The sequence below is a fragment of the Podarcis gaigeae genome (assembly GCF_964106915.1).
Source record: "Podarcis gaigeae genome assembly, chromosome: 9".
NCBI lineage: Eukaryota > Metazoa > Chordata > Lepidosauria > Squamata > Lacertidae > Podarcis > Podarcis gaigeae.
In genome coordinates, this window is record NC_139685.1 from 5,516,433 (window position 1) to 5,538,582 (window position 22,150).

Here is a 22,150-nt window from a genome sequence, read left to right on the forward strand (position 1 = left end):
TGGGCGCTCCGCTAACCCTTCCCATAGCGACCCAGAAGAGCGGAGGAGAGACCTGGGGAAGGCCGAGAGAGCGCGGGCTCCCGGCCACTGCAGAGGCGTGACTTTTGCGCCCTTGCCTTTGGGCAACCCAGAGCTCTTTCTCGGCCGGCGCTTCGCTTCCCTGCGGCGGCGGCGGCTGCTCCGTGGTGCTGAACGGACAGCTCCCTCGGCGCGCGGGGGCGGGGCCGGGCCGAGACGCCCTCCTCCGTCCTTCCGCGCGCCCGGGGCAGCTTCTGCCGCTCCCCGGAGCCTGGCAGCCGCTTGGAGGCGGGAGGCGCGCCGGCCTGGCCTTGCGCTCGGCGTCCGGGAAGCCCCTGCCCCGGAGAGAGGCGAGGGTCGGGGCGCCCGGCGTCTCGGCGTGCGCTGCTTCTGCGCGCGACCTTCCGCCTCCCAGCCGGGCCGGGCTGCGGCGCTGCAATCCCTGCTGCCGCCGCCGCCGCCGCCGCCGCCTCGGCTCGCCGCTTCCCATTCGTCCGCGCCGCTTCTCCAGCCCCCTCCCCGCCGCCTCGTCCTTTGTACTTTCTTTCACGTGTTCCCGGCAGGGGAAGAGGAGCGCTCGGGAGGCTTCTCCTGGCAAGGCGCGAAGGGCCCGGCGGGCCGTGCGTGCGGCCCCCGCCCCGTGGCTCCAGGATGGCCGAGAGGAAGAGGATCTGGAACACGGAGGACGACCTGCCGGTCTACCTGGCGCGGCCGGGCACCACGGCGCAGACGCCCCGCCAGAAGTACGGCGGCATGTTCGCCTCGGTGGAGGGCGCCTACGAGAACAAGACCATCGACTTCGACGCCTACAGCGTGGGCCGCAAGGGCTCGCGCACCCCGCGCAGCGGCAGCCGCCACGACCTGCTGGACGGCGGCGCCGGCGGGGACAGCTACAGCGAGACGGCCAGCGACGTCAGCGAGATCTCGGGCTCGGTGGTCAGCTCGCCCAGCGGCGACCGGGAGGCCCGCGCGCCCGGCGTCGAGATCCGCTACCCGGCCGGCAAGGAGCCGCTGCGCGGCGCCCACAATGGCAAGGTAAGGCCCAGCAGGCGCCGCCCGCCCGCCCGCCCGCCCGAGTCGCGGCTCCCCCTGCAGGGCTCGCTGCGGAATCGGGGAGCAGGAGGAGACGCGCACCAGGCCCGGCGGCGCCGGCAGCAGCAGCCAGGCCAACCCAGCGCCCGAGGAGGAGAGCGGGGAGCGGCGGGCTGGGTTCCCCGGGGCAAAGGAGGAGGAATGCGGTGGGAAATGCGGTCATCGCGCTCTCTCCCGCTCATCAAACGTAACCTGGCCCTTAGCTAGCATGTCATGAATATCCTGTAAAAAGTGTGTCCCCGCTGAAATCTGATTTTATTCGCTTCTCTATCTAGCTGTCGTCTCATAACCAAAGGTCTCTGAGTGACAGTCAAAGCGATTCAAAATGCAAATTCAATCAAAACCCACAGTGCCCACTAATACAAAACAGCCATATCCTAATGATGGACCACATCAGAGAGGTCTAGAGGGGGACTTGCCATTAGGACAGACAGGACCTCCATATACACACTGCCCAGTCTTGTATCAATGGGAGGTCGTTTCCCTGCTGCTAATGCAGGATTTGACTTCACCCCTGGAGCTGCAGTCCATTCTCTCTCAAGATAGGATGCCAACAGCCAAGGACAGCCAACAATCCCCTTCCTTTGCAAGTCTGGAAGAAAGCTATTCCGTGGAGGCTGCTCACCTAGGGCAGTCAGATGTGCATGCAGGTGCTAAGAACTTGTGTGCAAATGCTCTGAATATGAATGCCCTATGGCTGAAGTGTGCCAGTATCAGTTTCTCTTTCCATGATTACTTACATCAACTTATCTCTGCACGGCTGCCACACATGTGTGTTGGGGAACTGTCTCTTTTAAAGCACTTTATCTGATCTCTGTGGCTAACAGTTTAGGTAGTAGCTTAAGCAGTTGCAAGCCCTGCAAATTCAATAAGTTTTTAATTCTGTAAAGTCAGACAGTTTTCTTTTTTTTGTAAATAATTTTTATTAAATTTCCATTTACCAAACCAATCATATCATATTAATTATTCCAAATTATATCAATACATACTACAAAGTCCAAATATTAAACCAAATTTTAAATTTTGTGGGCGGGGGGGGTACGGTAGGAGTCCGACAGTTTTCATCTTGAGTTCTGGTTGTGCAGTTCCAGCTTTTCTGAGCTCATCAGTGGGCAATGGCTTCTCTATGCTCTGCTTGACCTTTCTTTCAGAAAAGCTGAGCAGTTAGCTAATTTCTATTTGGAGTCACTGGAGCATCAAAACACTCAGTCAAGTTTGGTTATGGGGGTTGCGAGCAGATGGGGGGATGATGACTAATGAGCTGATCAAGAAACCCGTGTTGATTGGCTGCCTAGTAACCTTTTGTTAAGGAAGAACATCTAGCGTTTAGTTGTCATGGCATGCAAGACTTGGGAAGGTTAGTTCACAAACCCTAATATCATTCATATACATCCAGATATTTACTGTTATCTCCTCCCCCAAATGAAAAATCAAGTATCTTTCAAGGATTTGATCAGAAATGGAAGCTGTTGAAAGAATGGCATTGTTTTATTATTGTACAAGAAAACTTGCTAGTGATTTGTGACCTGCCGACATCTGTATGTCTTCAGCTGTGCATTGCAATGAACACTGGAGAAAGGGAAGACTGTAAAATTGTAGCAAAACCTTTTGAGCAAGGTCATTATTGGAATTCTTCCAGATATTGAAGCCTTCAGAAATGTATCACTTTTTCAAGGCCATAATTTGTTCTTGGCATGCGGGAAATTAAAGGGAAAGATGTTTCCCACTATCCCTACTGAAACCCATTGTGACTGCAGTTAGCCAAGCTTATAACAGTCCAAACATCCCATAATATGCTCACCAACTAGGCTGGTTGGACTTGCCTGCCATTGCCATGCACCATGATCCACCCTCTAAATATCCAGGATCTGTTTCTTCACAATATTACAGACCCACTGAAATTAATGGACCTAAATTAATCACCAACTTGAATGGGTCTAGTCTGAGTAGGACTAGCACTGGATACAATCCTTTGCGTAGGATAATGAAGAACATAATTCTGTTTGGGCACTCCACATCCCTCAGGCAGTAAGGGAAAGCAGGGATGGGCATGTTAGCTCTGGCCCCTTGTTGCCTTCCACAAGTTGAAGCAATAATTTCAGGAGCAGGACCCTACTCTGTCCATATATGCTTTCCCTTTCCTGATTTAGAACCCTAGAAAAACCAGGGTTCTAGATTTAAGATAACCAGCCTGGTGCTATGAAAATATGAGAGGAAGAAAAAGTGAACTGAGTTAATACTGTGGCCAAAGTACTAGTTTTCAGTTATGTCTTGAAGCTGGCTGTTAGAAACTGCACAGAACTGTGTTTTAAGAAGTGAATGGCATGGGAGAGAGTTTGTCTCCCTCCTATATGAAATTGTCATCAGTGAGCATCATATTGCTAGGAAAGTCATAGAGAAGCAGTCCTCAACTGTTGTTTAGTCATCATGACACATACATGCTAGTTACATCAAAACAAAAAAAAATTCCTTCCAGTAGCACCTTAAAGACCAACTAAGTCAGTTCTTGGTATGAGCTTTTGTGTGCATGCACACTTCTTCAGATACACATGCTAGTTACATGTGTCTCCTCAACCCCATTGTTGTTGCCCATCATATGAAATGTGGTTTTGCAGAAAACATGTGCCAGTTTACTTGGTTCTCATAGTTATATCAAATTTTATTTGTGTGTATACGCCTTCCAGTAACTTGGTTCAGTGTGGTCAAAAGGGCAGCTTAAAAGCTCTTGCAGAGAGAGGATGGCCTGTTCAGTTCTCCTTTGGTGGGACCAGCTGAAAAGGCGGGTGGCTGTCCTGTTCCTTCGGATGCCCAGAGACAGTTGAGGAGGTTGAAGGGGGCATATCTGCCTCTGATTTCCCCTCCAGTCCAATGTCTGGTCAAACTGGTTTCGCAGGGATGTGAAGCACCCCAGAACAATATGGGGTGATGATGGCAGCAGCAGCTAAGAAGAGCACCAGCCTCTTGCACACCTTTCGGGGCCGGCCCACCCCTAAGTCAGATCTGGCAGATCCTGAAGTTGGTCTTTCTTCTTCCCCTCCCCCGCTTGTTCCCGAGGAAGCTCTTCGCGCATCTGTGCTTCCCGGGCGGGGAGGCGCCATTTTGGGGTTCGCCTCAGGGGCCCCCGTGCCCTGACCATTCCCCCCTCTCGGAGCGAGCAGCGGAGGGATTCTGGGCGGACAGGACTCTTGGGTGGCTGGGACACAGGCCCTCCCGGGGCCCTTTTCGCCGGCCGGGGGCCGAGCGGGAGGCGGCGTTTTCCGGCCGCGCGAGTGGCAGGCCGGGTCCGAGGAAGCGCTTCCTGGGTGGGGAAGCGGCCTTGGCAGCTGCAGCCCCCGCGGCCGCCTCTAGACGGAGCTCGTCCTCCCCAGTCCCGCGGGCGGGCGGGCGGGGCGGGGGGAGCCTCTCCGTCGATCCGCCGCGCCCCTCCGCCAGCCTGGCGACTCCTCGGCCGGCGCCGCCGCCGCGCTTTGTTGTGCCGCTGCCGGGCGCGCCCCTCTCCGCAGCCGGAGGCATGTCTGGCCACCAAGGCAAAAAGAGCATCCCGCGCCTCACGGTGAGCAGCAGGCGCGGCCCCTCCGCGCGCGGCAGACTCCCTTTGTCCGCTGGGCGGGGGAGGGGGTCGCCTGAGGGGCCAACGCCGCGTGTGGCGCCCGGAGGGCTGCCTTGGCGGGGCAGCAGCGCCGCTTCCGGGCTGCAGAGGCGCGGAGCCAGGCGGGCCAAGCAGAACAAAAGAGCGCGGGGCGCCCGGGCAAGGGGGAAGCCGCCCCCGCCAGGCTGAGCACCTGCCGGGAGGGGGGGGGAGCGGGGCGGGTGTCTCCAGGATAGGATCCCAGGCGGGGTTTCCAAAGGGGCAGTGGCGTAGCGTGGCCGCACCGGGCGCAAATCCACGGGTTAGGGGGTGCAAATTACTTGCCTTGCCCCGGGTGCTGACAACCCACGCTACGCCACTGCAAAGGGGGCTTAAGCAGCGCGGCTAAGAGCTCCGAGGGAGCTTAGATGCCCATCGTGGACTGAGGCGCCCTTGGTTTTCCCAAGCGGAGCAGCCAGCCCCACATCCCCCCATGCAAAAGGCATTGGGGGCGCTTCCCTCGGCGGCCCCCCCCCCCGCGAGAGAGGGAAACGGGAGCTGTGTGCTTCCTGGCGCAGCGCCGGCGCAGGCCTCCGCCAATTGCCACGAGGCTGTCAGGAGGCGCGCGGCATATCCCTGCCACATGCTTCCTTGGAAGCCAGTTCCATTGTGTTCAACGGGGCTCACTCCCTGTAAGTGTGCTCAGGGTCGCATGTTTGGATTTCCTTTAAAGGGCAACACAGAGAAGGAAGAAATGCTGCCGCACAGGAAATTGAAGTGCACAAAAGGCTGCCTGCTCTAGGGTGGCAGGTGGCGCATTGTGTGCTATTCGCAGATAGAAACATAGGGATGTGATACAGCGCGATGTCGCTGTAGCACCACATGAAAAAGGAGAAGCTGTTGGCTGCCCACAAGTTTCCCTCTGACAATCCAGGTATTGCTGGGAGCAACCAGGAATCTATCTGGATATTATCATTATAAAATTTATATACCACCCATACCCACAGGTCTCAGGGCAGTTCATAGGATTTATTTTAAGCAATAAAGAATGTACTTGTTTCTCTTTGAGACTCCACCCATTTATCCAGACACCCAGGGTTGTGCACAGTGGCGTAGCGTGGGTTGTCAGCACCCGGGGCAAGGCAAGTAATTTGCACCCCCTAACCTGTGGATTTTAGTAGGGGCAGAGAGCTGCGAGTGCGAGCGCGCCCCCCCAGATGTTGCGCCCGGTGCAGCCGGCCCCCCCTGCACCCCCCACACTATGCCACTGGTTGTGCAAATCTATTTTGTTAAGAATCTTGCTAGACTTCTCAAGGTTTCATGAAAACCTCTCAGATTTATAGCTTAAGAAAAAACCTTAATGTTTGCTTTAACTTTCCTTGTGGCAGCAACTGGTTGTAATGTGCAGATGTGTGGTTTGTCTGTTTCCCCAAAACACTGATTAGTTCCCCCTCTGAAATCTGACGAACCTCCAAACCTGTTTCAAATTGCAAGTTAGGTGAAATTCTTGATTGCAACCCTGATCACAGCATTAAGTAAGGGATAGTTGGGTCCAGGGACAAATTTGATCAGGAGTTAGTCCCACAAGTTGCCAGGAGCTTAACTGCATAAGGAAGATGCAGGAATCTTAGAACTGTCCACCAATATTAAGGCAGCAATTTTCAGTATGTGGAGGACGTTCAACCCCACCAGCACCAAACCGGGCAATATTTCAACTCCCCTCCTCTTGCCCCCAACAGACATTTGGCATTTTGTGGCCATTGAACAGACTCGTTCCTTGTGGGGCTTTTGGAGATGAACCCCCCTTAGGCACCAGAAGGAGTGAATACAGTTTAGAGCAGGGGACCAGGTGAGTTCTAATTCCCAGCAGCCACTCAAAAGCAGCCACTCAAAACACCAACTGTTTATATGACAGAAAAACAGCATTTGAGAAATTATTTTGAACAAACCAATTAGGTGGAAAGGGGGGTTCTAATCACACCCTCTTGATAAAACATGTGAATTTGAAGCACAGGGGGAAAGGCAGGGTCGCTGGAGCAGCTTGGTTTATTTTAATGCACCTGCTCATGTCTCTTTAATGCAGAAGCTTTTAGTCGGCAAACTTTCCCCTGCTGTTTATTTCTATGTGAAGAAAGCCTTCACCAGCTGAAAGTCTGCACACTAGACAGCTAGTCAAGATGCAGGAGCAGGTCCAGGAACCAAGGTGTTACGCCAGTGCAGAAGTCCAAGATCATCTGGAGGGTCCCTGGGTCCCCACCCTGACTTAAAGCTTTGTGGACTCTCTGAGTTTAACTGCTCCTCAGCCTTAACTACTGTTTCTCTGTGGCTGCAGTCTAGGAGTCAGGGAAACAGAGTTGCCCTATTTTTCCTGCCAGGTTCCCCGTGCCTTCGAAAGCTACATTACAACACACATCTGTGGGTATATGCCCATTTATTAAGTATGAGGTCTAATCTGAGCCACAGGGTGGTTGGAGTTCTTCAGGGAAAAGGCTAACTCATACAGGACAATTAGATGAACTGTTTCTGTTACCCATTTTAGAATATAATTAACAAATTCATATAGGTTTCTTATAATGGTTAGCTTCATCAGTATCTGAAAATTCAAACAGAGGCTCTTTATCCTGTCCAATGCTAAATGTAAATACACGAAACTTGTTAACATACCATATTTCTAGCACACATTATAAGCAAAATGATCAAGGCTTATTTTAAGTTTAAAGGTTGGCTGGAATTTTTTGTTGTTGCCCAGTTACAAATTGGAGCCAAATTCTTGCAGAGAGTTGTACTTTGGTTTAGCAACTCAGTGATTGCAAAGTTTATCTTGCCTATTTGAACTCCCAATAACAAAATTTAGGAAGCAAAAAAAAAGTATTTGCAGGACGGGATTGTCTGTTGTAGAGATACTCACACATAACCTGGTTGAAAACTCCTAATAATCAAATATTGAAAGTGTTTCTGGTTGGACAGTCAGTTGGAAAAATGTAGTAGACCCTATAAATAGCCCCTCTGACCAAACTAACTTTTGGAAAATAAAAAGGATATCAAAGAAATGGTTTTAACTGACCAGGAGTTTTTCACTATTAAAGGAAAACATGGTGTCTTATAATCACCTAATTTTCAGAAGCATCCATTACAGAGGCTAGGGGATCATTCCTCTTGGATACAGAATAAGAAAAATTAATACATTCAGCAAATACACTGGCCACTTTGGGGTTTGGTAATGGGTTCTAAAAGATCTCTACTGGGAGAATGTTTTCTGGAATAGAAAATAAGTGTTATCTCGAAGGTGGAACTGGGCAAAGAAGAGGATTTAGCCAGGGCCACCCACCATCACACAAGCGCCACAGCCCTGCTCTGCACTGATATCTCCTTTGGTGATGAACTGGTGCTGTGGTCCTGCTAAAAAAAAGCCAGTCTGTGAAGGTTTCTGGCACACTGCTAAGAAGAGCAGCTGTAGTCCATTTCGACGTTGAGAAAGGGATGCTAATTGTGTTGGTATCTGCTTGGTTGGAGATAATGTTCAACATTTCAAAACTTATTTCTTACAAGTTACTAGAGACACAGTAGGTGGCTAAAAACTTTGGAGTTTTTAGATGTAAAGAAGTTGACTTTAAGTAGCAGGAAATGTGACCTGAGAACAGATATCCTAATCTAGAATTACAGCAGTGATCGTACTCTTGAAGATCGTACTCTTAAGACTTTGTGCTGTTGATGGTTAACTACATGTTTTTAAGTAAGCTATTAGACCTAATTCTTTTTCTCCTTTCCCCCCTTCAGAGTGAACGCCTGCTCATTAAAGGTGGACGGATTATTAACGATGACCACTCCTTCTATGCAGATGTTTACCTGGAAGATGGGCTGATAAAGTTAGTTTTAAAACTTTGAACTTTCTGTGTATGTTTGGAGATGCAAGGGCTGCTAGCAACATTATGGTGTGCTTGCCTATTTAACATCTCTTATCTATAGTCAAAGCTACAGACTCCCCATCCAGTTTTTTCTGATATCAGTAGACTGGATTGATTCCAGCCCAAAATTTCTCTTTGGAGTATGTTCACATTAGCAAGGTCAAACATACACCACCTCTGTGTTTCAAACTGCATTTCACAGTGTTGTTAACATTGGGGGGGGGGGCGGGATGTCTTCACCCAACAGACATGAACTTTTTGGTTTCTCTGCCCCTGCAACACCTGCCCTCCCAAACTCTTATTTGCTCATCTGTGCATGTATGATGGGTGTTAGGATTTGTTCACATTAACCACTTCTTCTGCATCCAGTTTTTTAGTTAGATTGAAGCTGGTTTGAGCAAGATGCCATGTGAATGTGACTTAAAAAACTTTCAGTGGGAGCAATTGTAAGTGAACATGCCCTTAGTTATAGGCATCTATCTGTCATGAGAGACAATAGCAGAACAATAGGGCTGGGCTGAAGGAGTTGCCAGAAGGAGGAGTTCAGGGCGCTACCAAACATCTTGCTCCAAGTAAAGGATGAGCTGTAAACCCAAAAATTAGTTTTGGTTGCAGCTCATGGGGTGTCTGAAGTCATACAAGCCACTGTCCTGGATTCTGTGGAAAGTTTTCCATTTCATATGTTCATTAGTCACAATGCCAGTTGCAGATACAATCTTAGGCAAGCTTGGAAGCTTCAAGGTTGTAATAATAATAATAATAATAATAATAATAATAATAATTTATTATTTATACCCCGCCCATCTGGCTGAGTTTTCCCCAGCCACTCTGGGCGGCTCCCAATCAGTGTTAAAAACCGTACAGCATTACATATTAAAAACTTCCCTGAACAGGGCTGCCTTAAGATGTCTTCTGAACGTCAGGTAATTCTTTATCTCTTTGACATCTGATGGGAGGGCGTTCCACAGGGCGGGCGCTGCTACCGAGAAGGCCCTCTGACTGGTTCCCTGTAGCCTCACTTCTCGCAATGAGGGAACCGCCAGAAGGCCCTCGGCGCTGGATCTCAGAGTCCGGGCTGAACGATGGGGGTGGAGACGCTCCTTCAGGTATACAGGACCGAGGCCGTTTAGGGCTTTAAAGGTCAGCACCAACACTTTGAATCGTGCTCGGAAACGTACTGGGAGCCAATGCAGATCTCTCAGAACCGGTGTTATGTGGTCCCGGCGGCCACTCCCAGTCACCAGTCTCGCTGCCGCATTCTGGATTAATTGCAGTTTCCGGGTCACCTTCAAAGGTAGCCCCATGTAGAGCGCGTTGCAGTAGTCCAAGCGTGAGATAACTAGAGCATGCACCACTCTGGCGAGACAGTCCGCGGGGAGGTAGGGTCTTAGCCTGCGTACCAGGTGGAGCTGGTAGACAGCTGCCCTGGACACAGAGTTAATCTGCGCCTCCATGGACAGCTGTGAGTCCAAAATGACTCCCAGGCTGCGCACCTGGTCCTTCAGGGGCACAGTTACCCCATTCAGGACCAGGGAATCCTCCACACCTGCCCGCCTCCTGTCCCCCAAAAACAGTACTTCTGTCTTGTCAGGATTCAACCTCAATCTGTTAGCCGCCATCCAACCTCCAACCGCCTCCAGGCACTCACACAGGACCTTCACCGCATTCACTGGTTCTGATTTAAAGGAGAGGTAGAGCTGGGTGTCATCTGCATACTGATGAACACCCAGTCCAAACCCCCTGATGATCTCTCCCAGCGGCTTCATATAGATATTAAAAAGCATGGGGGAGAGGACAGAACCCTGAGGCACCCCACAAGTGAGAGCCCAGGGGTCTGAACACTCACCCCCCCCCACCACTTTCTGGACACGGCCCAGGAGGAAGGAGCGGAACCACTGTATGACAGTGCCCCCAGCTCCCAGCCCCTCAAGACGGTCCAGAAGGATGTTATGGTCGATGGTATCAAACGCCGCTGAGAGATCCAGCAGAACTAGGAAACAACTCTCACCTTTGTCCCTAGCCCGCCGGAGGTCATCAACCAGCGCGACCAAGGCAGTTTCAGTCCCATGGTGAGACCTGAATCCCGATTGGAAGGGATCCAAATGGTCCGTTTCCTCCAGGCGTGCTTGGAGTTGTTCAGCAACCACCCGCTCAATCACCTTGCCCAAGAATGGCAGATTTGAGACTGGGCGATAGTTGGCCAAATTGGCCGGGTCTAAAGATGTTTTTTTAAGAAGCGGTTTAATGACCGCCTCTTTCAGCGGGTCTGGGAAGGCTCCCTCACAGAGGGAAGCATTCACCACCCCACAGAGCCCATCGCCCAGCCCTTCCCGGCTCGCTTTTATCAGCCAGGATGGGCAAGGATCAAGGAGACAGGTGGTCGGTTTCACTCGTCCAAGCAGCCTGTCCACATCCTCGGAGGTAACAGATTGGAATTGATCCCATGTAACAGGACCAGACAGAACTCTAGCACTCTCCCGCCCTGGCCCTGTTAGTGAACAGAAACAAATACGAGTAAATAAACATACTAAAGTAAACCACCCTGTATGGCACCAGTAAATTTTCTGATGCAAAACTGTTTTGTTTTTGCCGATTAGTGTAATTTTCCAGAAAACTTTTCAGTATGAATTTTTCCAGAGAAAACCCTTTTAGTGCTTTAGTGTGAGATCTCCAGCCAAACTAGCCTTCCACTTAGCAAAATTTGCAGTATTTGGTATTGACCCAATTTATATGTTAACCGCATTGATGCAGTGATGCTCAAAAGAATGTGGAGGGTGTTTCATGTGTGTGGAATGACTGGGCTGGATTTTTGTAAACCTCTTAGATGTTTTCTTAAAATCAAGCAGTATATAAATTCTGTTAAATAAGATAAATGAAATTTAATTTATTTGTTCTCTAAATCAGTGGTTCACAATTAGCTAAGTACTGTGCACCATAGGCGCCGACTCCATGGGGCCTGAGGGGGCCCGAGCCCCCTCAAAAATTCGTTTGGGGGGGCTCTGCCCCCCCAATAATTTAAGAAAATTATTAGTTATATTATGCTTTGTAAAATCACAAAATTATGTTGGTATTTTTTATTTTCCTTGTTTGACGATAGTTACCTTTTAAAATACATTCAGTAATGAGTTAAAACAAAGCCACTCCCGATCTAGAGAGGGGGTGGGGTTGTGGGCTCTCGACCCATCAACAATCTCGCGGGGCTGGCGTCAGCCCTGCTAGAAGCGGGGATTCCCCCTAGCTCATTAATATTCACCGCCCACGGCGGCAGCCAATCGGCTGCCGCAAAGGGTGGGCCCTCACAGGTTCACTTAAGGTCGGGGCAGCCTGGGGCTCGCCCCTTTCGTTCCCCCAGCAGCAGCGGTTTGGAGGTCTTGGCCCCCCCCAATAGTTTTTATAAGTCGGTATGGGCCCCCGCCCCCCAATATTTTTTATAAGTCGGCGCCCCTGCTGTGCACTCACTGTTTTTCAAAAGCCAAGCCACAGACCCCCTGTTTTGAAATTTTTGATATCTCTGCGGCAGTTTTTGTTATGTGAATGGTGTCACAGACTCCCTGGGTGGGTTACACAGAATCCCTGAGGTTTTCAGGCCACCAATCGGGAACCACATCTCTAAATGTTTAGTTGGCATGACTGAAGCCTGATCAGCCACCCCACATCTGCGTAGCTGTTGTTTCCCTGTAGCACTGCCCACGGGCAACTGTGTCCATGGGGTTCCAGGGTCTACCTTTAGCTCTAGCTTCTAAGTTCTGATACATCTTAAGAATGCTTATGATTCCTGCATTGCAGAGGGTTGGACTACATGACCCTTGAGATCCCTTCTAACTCTATAATTCTGTGATTCTTCTATGAGCCTATTTGGGAGATGTATAAGAGGGACAGCGCAAGAGAGGTTTGCAAGAAGCAACTGACAACTTTAATCAATTATATTATCAGAAGCACTATACAACCCAAATAGTTAATCGAACTTCACAAAGGCATGGGCAATTTGCACCATTCTTCCATTGCCAACATTTGTGTTATGATTTGCATGTTTTGGAACTGCATCTCAGGTTTGGGCTGGCTGTGATATTCTTTCTGGTAGTGGACATAGTAATAGCTTCACTGTGGGGTAAGGAAAGCTACAGTATAGGACACAAGCAGTTTGTAGGAATTCTAAGCAGTGTAAAGACCAGCCCATGAGATACTGTAGCTAAACTTTCATTTGCAGGATCTATGGTTACAAAATGCATGCAAAAATGCAGTGAGATCTATTGGGATGCAGGATGCTGTATAATCACATGTTAAAAAAGGTAAAGGTACCCCTGCCCGTACGGGCCAGTCTTGACAGACTCTGGGGTTGTGCGCCCATCTCACTCAAGAGGCCAGGGGCCAGCGCTGTCCGGAGACACTTCTGGGTCACGTGGCCAGCGTGACATCGCTGCTCTGGCAAGCCAGAGCCGCACACAGAAACGCCTTTTACCTTCCCGCTGGTAAGCGGTCCCTATTTATCTACTTGCACCCGGAGGTGCTTTCGAACTGCTAGGTTGGCAGGCGCTGGGACCGAGCAGCGGGAGCGCACCCCGCCGCAGGGATTCGAACCGCCGACCTTTCGATCGGCAAGTCGGCAAGTCCTAGGCGCTGAGGCTTTAACCCACAGCGCCACTTGCGTCCCCAATCACATGTTAGACCCTAATATTAGATTCAACTGAAGTTGAGGTTTATATTTGAAACCTTCAAGATTGTTGTTAATGTTTCTAGACAAAAGAACCAAAATAGCCTTCTTCCTTTTCGTCAGACAAATAGGAGAGAATTTGATTGTTCCTGGTGGAGTGAAGACCATTGAGACGAATGGGCTTATGGTCATTCCTGGAGGCATCGATGTCAATACTTACCTGCAGAAGCCCTCTCAAGGCATGATGGCTATTGATGATTTCTATCATGGCACAAAGGCAGCTCTAGGAGGAGGCACCACCATGATCAGTAAGTACTGGAAATGCTCAGCACTTCATAAAGGAAAAGCTGAGGATGTGTCCCATTCATAGAAGCATTAGAGTAAGGTTTAATTTCATACGGCACAGGAGAGCAAACAAGCAAGTCCAGACCCTTCTCCCCATTAAAGATATTAATAGCTGAAGCTTCAGTGGCTGTGATGATATGTGCAAATGGGTTATCGAGACTGAAGGAAAACAAACTGCTGGTGAATGAAAACATTAGATTTTTAACTGGATATATTGTTGTTATTGTTATTATTTCAATTTATTAGTTCCTTACCACATAAGTCTCCAAGTTACTTCCAAAAATTGAAAGCTGAAAGAATGGCAAAAAACCCTGAAAAAGGACAATGTAATACAATGGTAACCATACCTGCCCATAGGGTGAAAGGCTGGGAAGGAAGGAAGGAAGGAATAAAATAATCTATAAAAGAAATCTATTCAAACAGCAGCAAAAGCATAGCTGTCAACCTTCCCTTTTTTGCGGGAAATTCCCTTATTCCAGCGCCGTTTCCCGCTGCTTCCTGCTGCTATCCCGGATTGTTAGATATCCCATAGACTGTTCCCGGGACAGGTGAGGCTGCTGATCCCTTATTTTCAAATCTGAAAGTTGACAGCTGTGAGCAAAAGCACTCTATCAATAGACAGCAAAATAAAACAGGCAGCGACCATTTCGCAGGGGGGTTCCATTCCCAGCCCCCGCATGCATTGGCAGAGAGCGTATAAGAGCGCCCTGTCCCATTCTGCCCCATTCTGCCCTCGTTTTGCCACCTTCTGGGTCTCTGAAAGGACCCGTGCATCATGCGTCAATTGAAAACACCGAAAATGGTCGCCACCGGTAGTAGTAATAATAATTTTAAAAATCATTATCCATCAAATGCCTGGGAGAACAGGTAAGTTTTTACTTAGCATAGGGATGGAGCAGGGTGAATCTCACTGGGGAGAGTTTTCCAAACTTCCATGAGAGGAGCACCCAGAGAAGGGCCCTGGGTGAAAACCAGAGTGTCTGGGTAGGTTCAAATCATGAGTGGGGTTTGAAACGATATTGGGGCTCTGAGCCATATAGAGATTTAAGGTTAAATCACCACTTTGAATGGGGCTTGGAAATGAACAGGCAGCCCCTACGGCTGAGTCAAGGGCCAGTGCCATGTGATCCATTTGCGCTAAACCTCTTAGCAATCAGGTGGGTGCATTTGATGCTGCCTAGTTTCCGAATCATCTTCAGAGACACCCCTGTGCAATTACATTGCAGTAATCCAGAGGGACGCTGTCTACAGCATCCTTCATGCCACTCACTTGAAGAGGAGAGCCATCCTCTAGCAGCATCTCAGTCTTGTCTAGATTAAACTTCAGTCCATTGGTCCTCATTCAGTCCCTTGTGATCATGCAACAATTCAGCACATCCGCTGCCTCACCTGCAGAAGATGAAAATGAGAAACAGAGCTGGCTGTCCTCAGGATACTGATAACAATGCGCTCCAAAACTGAGTATGACCCCACTTAGCAGTTTTAGTGTCATAATGTCGGCAAAACACTTTACATTTCATCTTAGTGTGTGATCACACCGGCTTTGGCTGGTTTACTTGTGGCCTTGTGCAGAAAATTTAAGCTTAGCTCAGTGATACATCCTCTGTATCACTGTAATATGCTCCTTATGGGACTGTTTTTAAAGACTGTTAGGAAACCAGTTGGTACAGAGCATAGCAACAAGAATGCTGGTACCAAGTTATCTGAAGGGCCACGTGCATCTATATGAGCTTTCTTGGGCTTTCAGATCCACTTCTGAGGCCCTGCGTTAGTCTGATGCGTACCAGGTACAGGACCTTTCAGGTGGTGGCCCTACCTATAGTTGTGAATGCTCTCCCTTGGAAAGTACGAGTGACTCCATCTTTGGAAATGTCTAAGAAACAACTAAAACATTTTGTTTCTGTCTTTTTATTATCTGCTGTTGCTTTAAAAAAACATTCTAATGTTTAAGTGGCTATTGTTCAGTTTTAAGCAGGTATAATGCCATATTATTATTGTTGTTGTTGTTGTTGTTGTTGTTGTTGTTGTTGTTGAGTCATAAATTTTGGACACTGTCTTGAAGTGGCTGTTGCACCCTAAAAAGTAACATATAAATCAGGTAATAAATAAAATAAACAAAACTGTTGAGAATGATTGGCAAAGGGTTTCTTTCCGCATGTGTACCTTGTTAGATGCATGCAGTCTATTTATATAAAAAACTGAAAGACTGCAGTGGAGCTAAACAGTGAAGCTGGGCGAGAGAATTTGTCAGTGAGGAGCTAGGTGGGAAAAGGAGCCTATTCCTAGGAAGAGAGAAGAGAGCAGTGTGTGAAAGTGCCATTGAGAGTTGCTTCTTGTTCAAGCTATTTTATTCTCAGCTATGATGAAGCCAGGATGTCAGTACGGGCATAACAACAAACCGTGATTTATGATCCTAGTTTGCTGTCTCAAGCATAGTATGGCTAGTGTGCCTGCTGGGGTTCAGGCATGCAGACAGGCTGGGGTTATGCTAAAAACAACAACAACCCCATGGCTTAGTGTTACTTCCAACGTGGGTCACTTTGGTGCTTACTCCTAAGTGTGCATTGGCCAAGGCTGTGCGTATTTCTTAGGGGATTACCTATTCTTACTGGCTTAGTCAGCTCAGTGTCCTGCTTTTCGGTAGAAATAGGCAAGATCAAGCTTAAGTTAATTGAAATAGTTCTTCCTTGCACAGAGAAACAACTAGTTTATTTAAGCCCTTCAAAAACAGCGTGGCAATGAAACAAGAGGTTTCGGAACCTGTTTTGTTTCATGTACTATTGCATCTGTAGATATAATGTGGACTGAATTTTATTTGCCTATTAACAAACACTTCATCCTCATTTCAGTTGACCATGTACTTCCTGAACCCAGCTCCAGCCTGTTAACCTCCTTTGAAAAGTGGCACGAGGCAGCAGATACCAAATCCTGTTGCGATTACTCTCTCCATGTGGACATCACCAACTGGTATGATGGAATCAGGGAAGAGCTGGATATCCTGGTGCAAGATAAAGGTTAGTAACAGTCTAGCAGAATAGTCAGATGAAGAGATAAAAATATGGGGGACATTGTCAAAAACCTTACTGAAATCATGATACACAATGTCCACAGCATTCCCCTGATCTACCAAGTTTGCAATTCTATAAAAGAAATAAATAAATGAGATTTTTTCTGGCATGATTTGTTTTTGAGAAACCCATGCTGGGTCTTAGTAATCACAGCATCCTTTTATAAGTTCTTGCAGACTGTTTAATTATCTGTTCTAGGACATTCCTGGAATCAATTTCAAGTTGATCGGTCAGTAGTTGCCTGTATTTTCTCTTTCCCCCCCTTTTGGAGATGAGGACAACATTTGTCCTCTTCCAGTCCTCAGGGACCTCACCTGTTCTCCATGAATTCTTGAAGATCACATCTGCAAGCTCCTTTAGTACCCTTGGATACACATCTCTGTGCTCTCTGTCTCTTGTATCACCAGCTATCCTGTTTTTGCATTCCTAAAACTTATTTAAAATTCCTTTCATTCTCAAATGTGGTATTATTACAAATAGCTTGCTGCACTCATAAAGCCCAAGTTCATTCACTTAACACTGCTTCTCTCTGTAACTCCGTATACCATCCTCTTAAGTCTGGTGTCTGACAGCTCTTCCAGTGTTAGCATATATGAATAATTTTCTGCAACAATAACAAGAGACTAGGGCCCTGCGGGACCTGACATCTTTCCGCAGGGCCTGCAAGACAGAGTTGTTCCACCAGGCTTTTGGTCAGGGCGCAGTCTGACTCCCTCCTCTGGCAACCTGTACAGAATCTTGCTTAATCGGTTGCCATTAATTTGATTTTAATTAATTTTTATAATGAAATATTTTGAATGTGTGACTATTTGATTGTTTGATTATTTGATTATTGTTAGCCGCCCTGAGCCCGGCTTCGGCTGGGGAGGGCGGGATATAAATAAATTTTATTATTATTATTATTATTATTATTATTATTATTATTAAAAAGGAACATTGTGTAGGTTCCTTTCCTTTAATATTGTTAACCTGCCGGTGTAGCCAAATATGAGCAGTGCTGAGCACAAGCCACATTTGCAAAGGAAGAAGAAGAGTTTGGATTTGATATCCCGCTTTATCACTACCCGAAGGAGTCTCAAAGCGGCTAACAATCTCCTTTCCCTTCCTCCCCCACAACAAACACTCTGTGAGCTGAGTGGGGCTGAGAGACTTCAGAGAAGTGTGACTGGCCCAAGGTCACCCAGCCGCTGCATGTGGAGGAGCGGAGACGCGAACCCAGTTCACCAGATTACGAGTCTACTGCTCTTAACCACTACACCACACTGGCTCTCCATAAACATACCCATAAACACTGTGGTACTTTTATGTTTCTTAGTCGAGGACATTGTTTCCCAAACTTGGGTCGCCAGCTGTTTTCGGAATACAATTCCCATCATCCTTGATGACTTGTCTTGCTAGCTTAGGAATGATGGGAGCTGTAGTCCAAAAACAGCTGGAGTTTGCGAAGGACTGATCTAGGAGGATGGCTTTCACTTGGCTTCTGATCCACTTAAGGAACACTTGCGCGTGCGTTCCAAGGGTTGGGATTGTTCCTTTGTAGTTACAACTTTACCTGACATGCACCTGATACCTTCTGCCATCAGGCGAGGGTCAAGTGGGCAGGGCAGGGAGGTAGTGGCGGACGAAGAGGGGGTCCACCCCAGGTGCCATCTCTGAGGGGTGCGACAAGAGGGCATCCCATGGGGGGCTTGCCCCGCTGCCCCCAGGCACGACGGTGTGAGCCGCCGCCATCACTCCCCACAGCTGCGTGCGGAGGATCCTTTGCTCGTGGCTGCACCCTCTGCTGCCACCCACGCTCGAGCGGCGGCGGCAAACTGCCCAGTGGCGCATGCGCGACAGCGCTATGAAAGTTGCTGTGCATCGACCTTACGTACGGGGTGTGCGCATGCGCCCTATGTAGCAGTGCTGCACATGCACCATACGTACAGCGCACATGCATGCGCCACCAGGCGGTTTGCCCTGCTCCCCTGCACCACGTGCCGGTTCCCCTTCCTTCGCCCCTGCAGGGAGGAAAGGACTTGTGGGTCAAAATAGGACTCCTGGCAGTCCTATGTCATCAATATGCGGATGATACCCAGCTCTACCTCTCTTTTAAATCGGAACCAGTGAAGGTCCTATGTGAGTGCCTGAAGGCGGTTGGAGGATGGATGGTGGCTAATGGATTGAGGTTGAATCCTGTCAAGACAGAAGTACTGTTTTGGGGGGACAGGGGGCGGGCTGGTGTGGAGGACTCCCTGGTCCTGAAAGGGGTAACTGTGCCCCTGAAGGACCAGGTGCGCAGCCTGGGAGTCATTTTGGACTCACAGCTGTCCATGGAGGCACAGGTCAATTCTGTATCCAGGGCAGCTGTCTACCAGCTCCACCTGGTACGCAGGCTGAGACCTTACCTGCCTGCGGATTGTCTCGCCAGAGTAGTGCATGCTCTGGTTATCTCCCGCTTGGACTACTGCAATGCGCTCTATGTGGGGCTATCTTTGAAGGTGACCCAGAAACTACAACGAATCCAGAATGTGGCAGCTAGAATGGTGACTGGGGGTGACCGCTGAGTCCATACAACACCAGTTCTGGAAGACCTACATTGGCTCACAGTACATTTCCGAGCACAATTCAAAGTGTTGGTGTTGACCTTTAAAGCCCTAAACAGCCTTGGCCCAGTATACCTGAAGGAGCGTCTCCACCCCCATCGTTCTGCCCAGACACTGAGGTCCAGCGCCGAGGGCCTTCTGGTGGTTCCCGCACTGCAAGAAGTGAGCTTCCAGAGAACCAGGCAGAGGGCCTTCTCGGTGGTGATGCCAGCCCTGTGGAACGCCCTCCCATTCAATGTCAAAGAGATAAACGACTACCTGACATTTAGAAGACACCTGAAGGCAGTCTTGTTTAGGGAAGGTTTTAATGTGAGACATTTTAATGTATTTTTAATCTTTGTTGGAAGCTGCCCAGAGTGGCTGGGTTAATAATAATAATAATAATAATAATAATAATAATAATAATAATAATAAAATGTAGCTTGTGGTCTAGTGGTGGTCTATGCCTGGGCTAGGCCATATGTGATACACTGAACACTTTGTGAATCAGGAAAAAGAACTGTGAAATAAAAGCGGAGACAACACTTTCTTAAAAGACAGCTGCACGTAACTAGCATTTTTATTTTCTGCCAGAAGCTTACAGTCTTAACAGGATCTGATCATTAACTTGACTTTGCAAGCAGAAAGTGAACTAGTTGGACTATTAAGCTTAAAATAGAAGTAGCCATGCGTGCATCAGTCATCGTATTTTCTGTGGCGGCATCTGCACAATGCTTCCACCTTCCCTGCCTTTTAAAAAACCCCAAAACAGCTGTGCTCCCAGCTTTCACTGGTGTTTGACCTGAATATATCATATTTTTAACTCTGCCTTATTTTTTTTATTTGAATTATCTTTCTGTATTTTAATGTTTGATACATTTTTAAATATTGTATACAACTTTGAGATGATATGGGAGGTAACAGAGAAAGATTTTAAACAAATAAAAAATAAATTAAAACTATTGTGACATAAACAGTATTAATATGAATATTTGTGTTATATATGTGAATATTTATGAAGGGAACTGTTTCAGAATGCTAAAAAAATGCACATTCGCTTTATTCTGAATACCTTTTTTCCTGTAAATAGGTGTTAATTCTTTTCAAGTCTACATGGTCTACAAAGATCTCTACCAAATGACTGACAGCCAGGTAATCTGTGTATTTTCATATGAGATCTCTGATTCCCAGGAACTCTTCTAATTGAGATCCATGCTTTTGAATAAAGCTTAAGTTTGGGGTGTGTGTGACCAGTCATGTCCCTCTCCTTCCTCTGAAATGAAAGTTACTGAACACCCTCTCTGTTGTTATATCTTTGGAGTCATGAGTTTCAGGTGGGCTAACACAGTTTTTAATTGAAATTGTGATGAAAGTATCGTGCATATTACAGTTAAAACATAACATTATGGCAGAATCTATTGTGAACGCAAATTTGGAGTTTTGAAACATGTCATTTCCAGCACCGTGACTGGTATGGTCTCATGTTTTCAAGGAGTATCTTCACACGCTTGGAGCATATCCAGAACTTGCTTTAGAATATTAAACATTTACAAATGCTTGTAAATGTTTAATGTGCACTGTTTTTGTTATTTAATGTGTAGCTGTGAGGCCTCTGGGTAGGACTGGGACTACTGGAAGCTGCTGCTAGTCTTGTGAGGGGATTTTCCTCCCAAGACTTATAGCAGCTTCTGGAAAGGGCTCAGTGGCGTAGCGTGGGTTGTCAGCACCCGGGGCAAGGCAAGTAATTTGCGCCCCCTAACCCGTGGATTTGCGACCCCTAACCCGTGGATTTGCGCCCCCTAACCTTACCCCTAACCCTAAACCCCAGATGTTGCGCCCGGTGCGGCCGGGCCCCCCTGCACCCCCCACGCTACGCCACTGAAAGGGCTTGGGGGGGGGGCTTAGCAGGACACTAGCCTACCCCTCTCCCTGTGTGCTGTGCTCCCAGTTCTACTGCTCTTTAGAGAGCAAGAACTGTGCACATTTAATACATGCATTTAGCATCTAATCAAGAATTGGCTTAGTTTTTGTTCCTACTTTTTCTCCAAGGGAAAAAAAAAGCTTTGGAATCGTTTTAGAAGTTCTTGCCTTCTTCTTTTTAATTTTTTTTTTATTGTTACCATTCACATTAACACACCATACAGAAAAAGAAAATAAATTCCATCACCACCAAAGAAAAAAAGAGAATTAATATATCAACTAATAACCTTCAAAACATAAAATACATAAAATAAAAGTGGTCTTTTTCTATGCACCAGACTTCCCGTCTATTCCTTATTACAGATCCTGTATTAATTGTTCGCTGCCATTGTGTAACGAGTTTTGTTCAATTTCAATATCCCTTAATCCATTCATTGGTTTTACCACATTTTTAACACTGCTACTGAAATTATCCGAACGATGCGTATTACCTTAAACTACTATTATTATTTTCCAAGTTTATTTTAAAAACTTCCCATTTTGAGATAAATACCTGTTTTGGTTTATTTTTTATCTCTTCTGACATGCTGTCTAATTCCGCGTATTCAGCCATTTTTTGAATCCATTCTAATCTTGATGGGACTTTATCACTTTTCCAATTTTCCGCAAAAACTTTGCGGAAGTTCTTGCCTTCTAATTGTGGGAATCTGTGTTTAATTGTGAGCTCTTCATGAAATCACAAACGAGAAAGCATCTACAGATTTTTATTTTTTTTTAATGTTCAGGTTCCTGTCAAACTTATATTGACAACATTTATCTGGAAGGTGGTGGAATTAGAGCCAAAGTAAATGTGATGCTAAATGTGTTACTCCAAAGCATATCTGGGTGGGGTTAATTCTTAGGATTTCAGCAGAGAGGGAGGGGGAACCAATTTGCCACTGGTGTCAAGCCCTGTGTTTTCCTTTGCTGATGAGAAGGGACGAGATGAAGAAACAGAGTGAAATAAAGTTTTACCCCTT

The 22,150-nt window shown here is 47.6% G+C and overlaps 1 protein-coding gene across 2 annotated transcripts in view; it reads left to right on the plus strand.

Annotated features, from left to right (window-relative positions):
- The first annotated feature begins 366 nt into the window (after positions 1–366).
- CRMP1 (collapsin response mediator protein 1) overlaps positions 367–22,150 on the plus strand; it is a 39,833-nt gene continuing 18,049 nt past the window's right edge. Inside the window, exons 1-5 of one of the 2 annotated variants that reach the window (XM_083698271.1) lie at positions 367–1,053; positions 8,456–8,544; positions 13,358–13,542; positions 16,429–16,593; positions 20,302–20,363. In XM_083698271.1, coding sequence (XP_083554397.1) covers positions 670–1,053; positions 8,456–8,544; positions 13,358–13,542; positions 16,429–16,593; positions 20,302–20,363 — 885 coding nt within the window. In that variant the 5' untranslated portion in view covers positions 367–669. Of the gene's footprint in view, positions 1,054–4,535; positions 4,664–8,455; positions 8,545–13,357; positions 13,543–16,428; positions 16,594–20,301; positions 20,364–22,150 lie in introns of those variants that run through there. The other variant, XM_083698272.1, reaches the window with a different exon arrangement.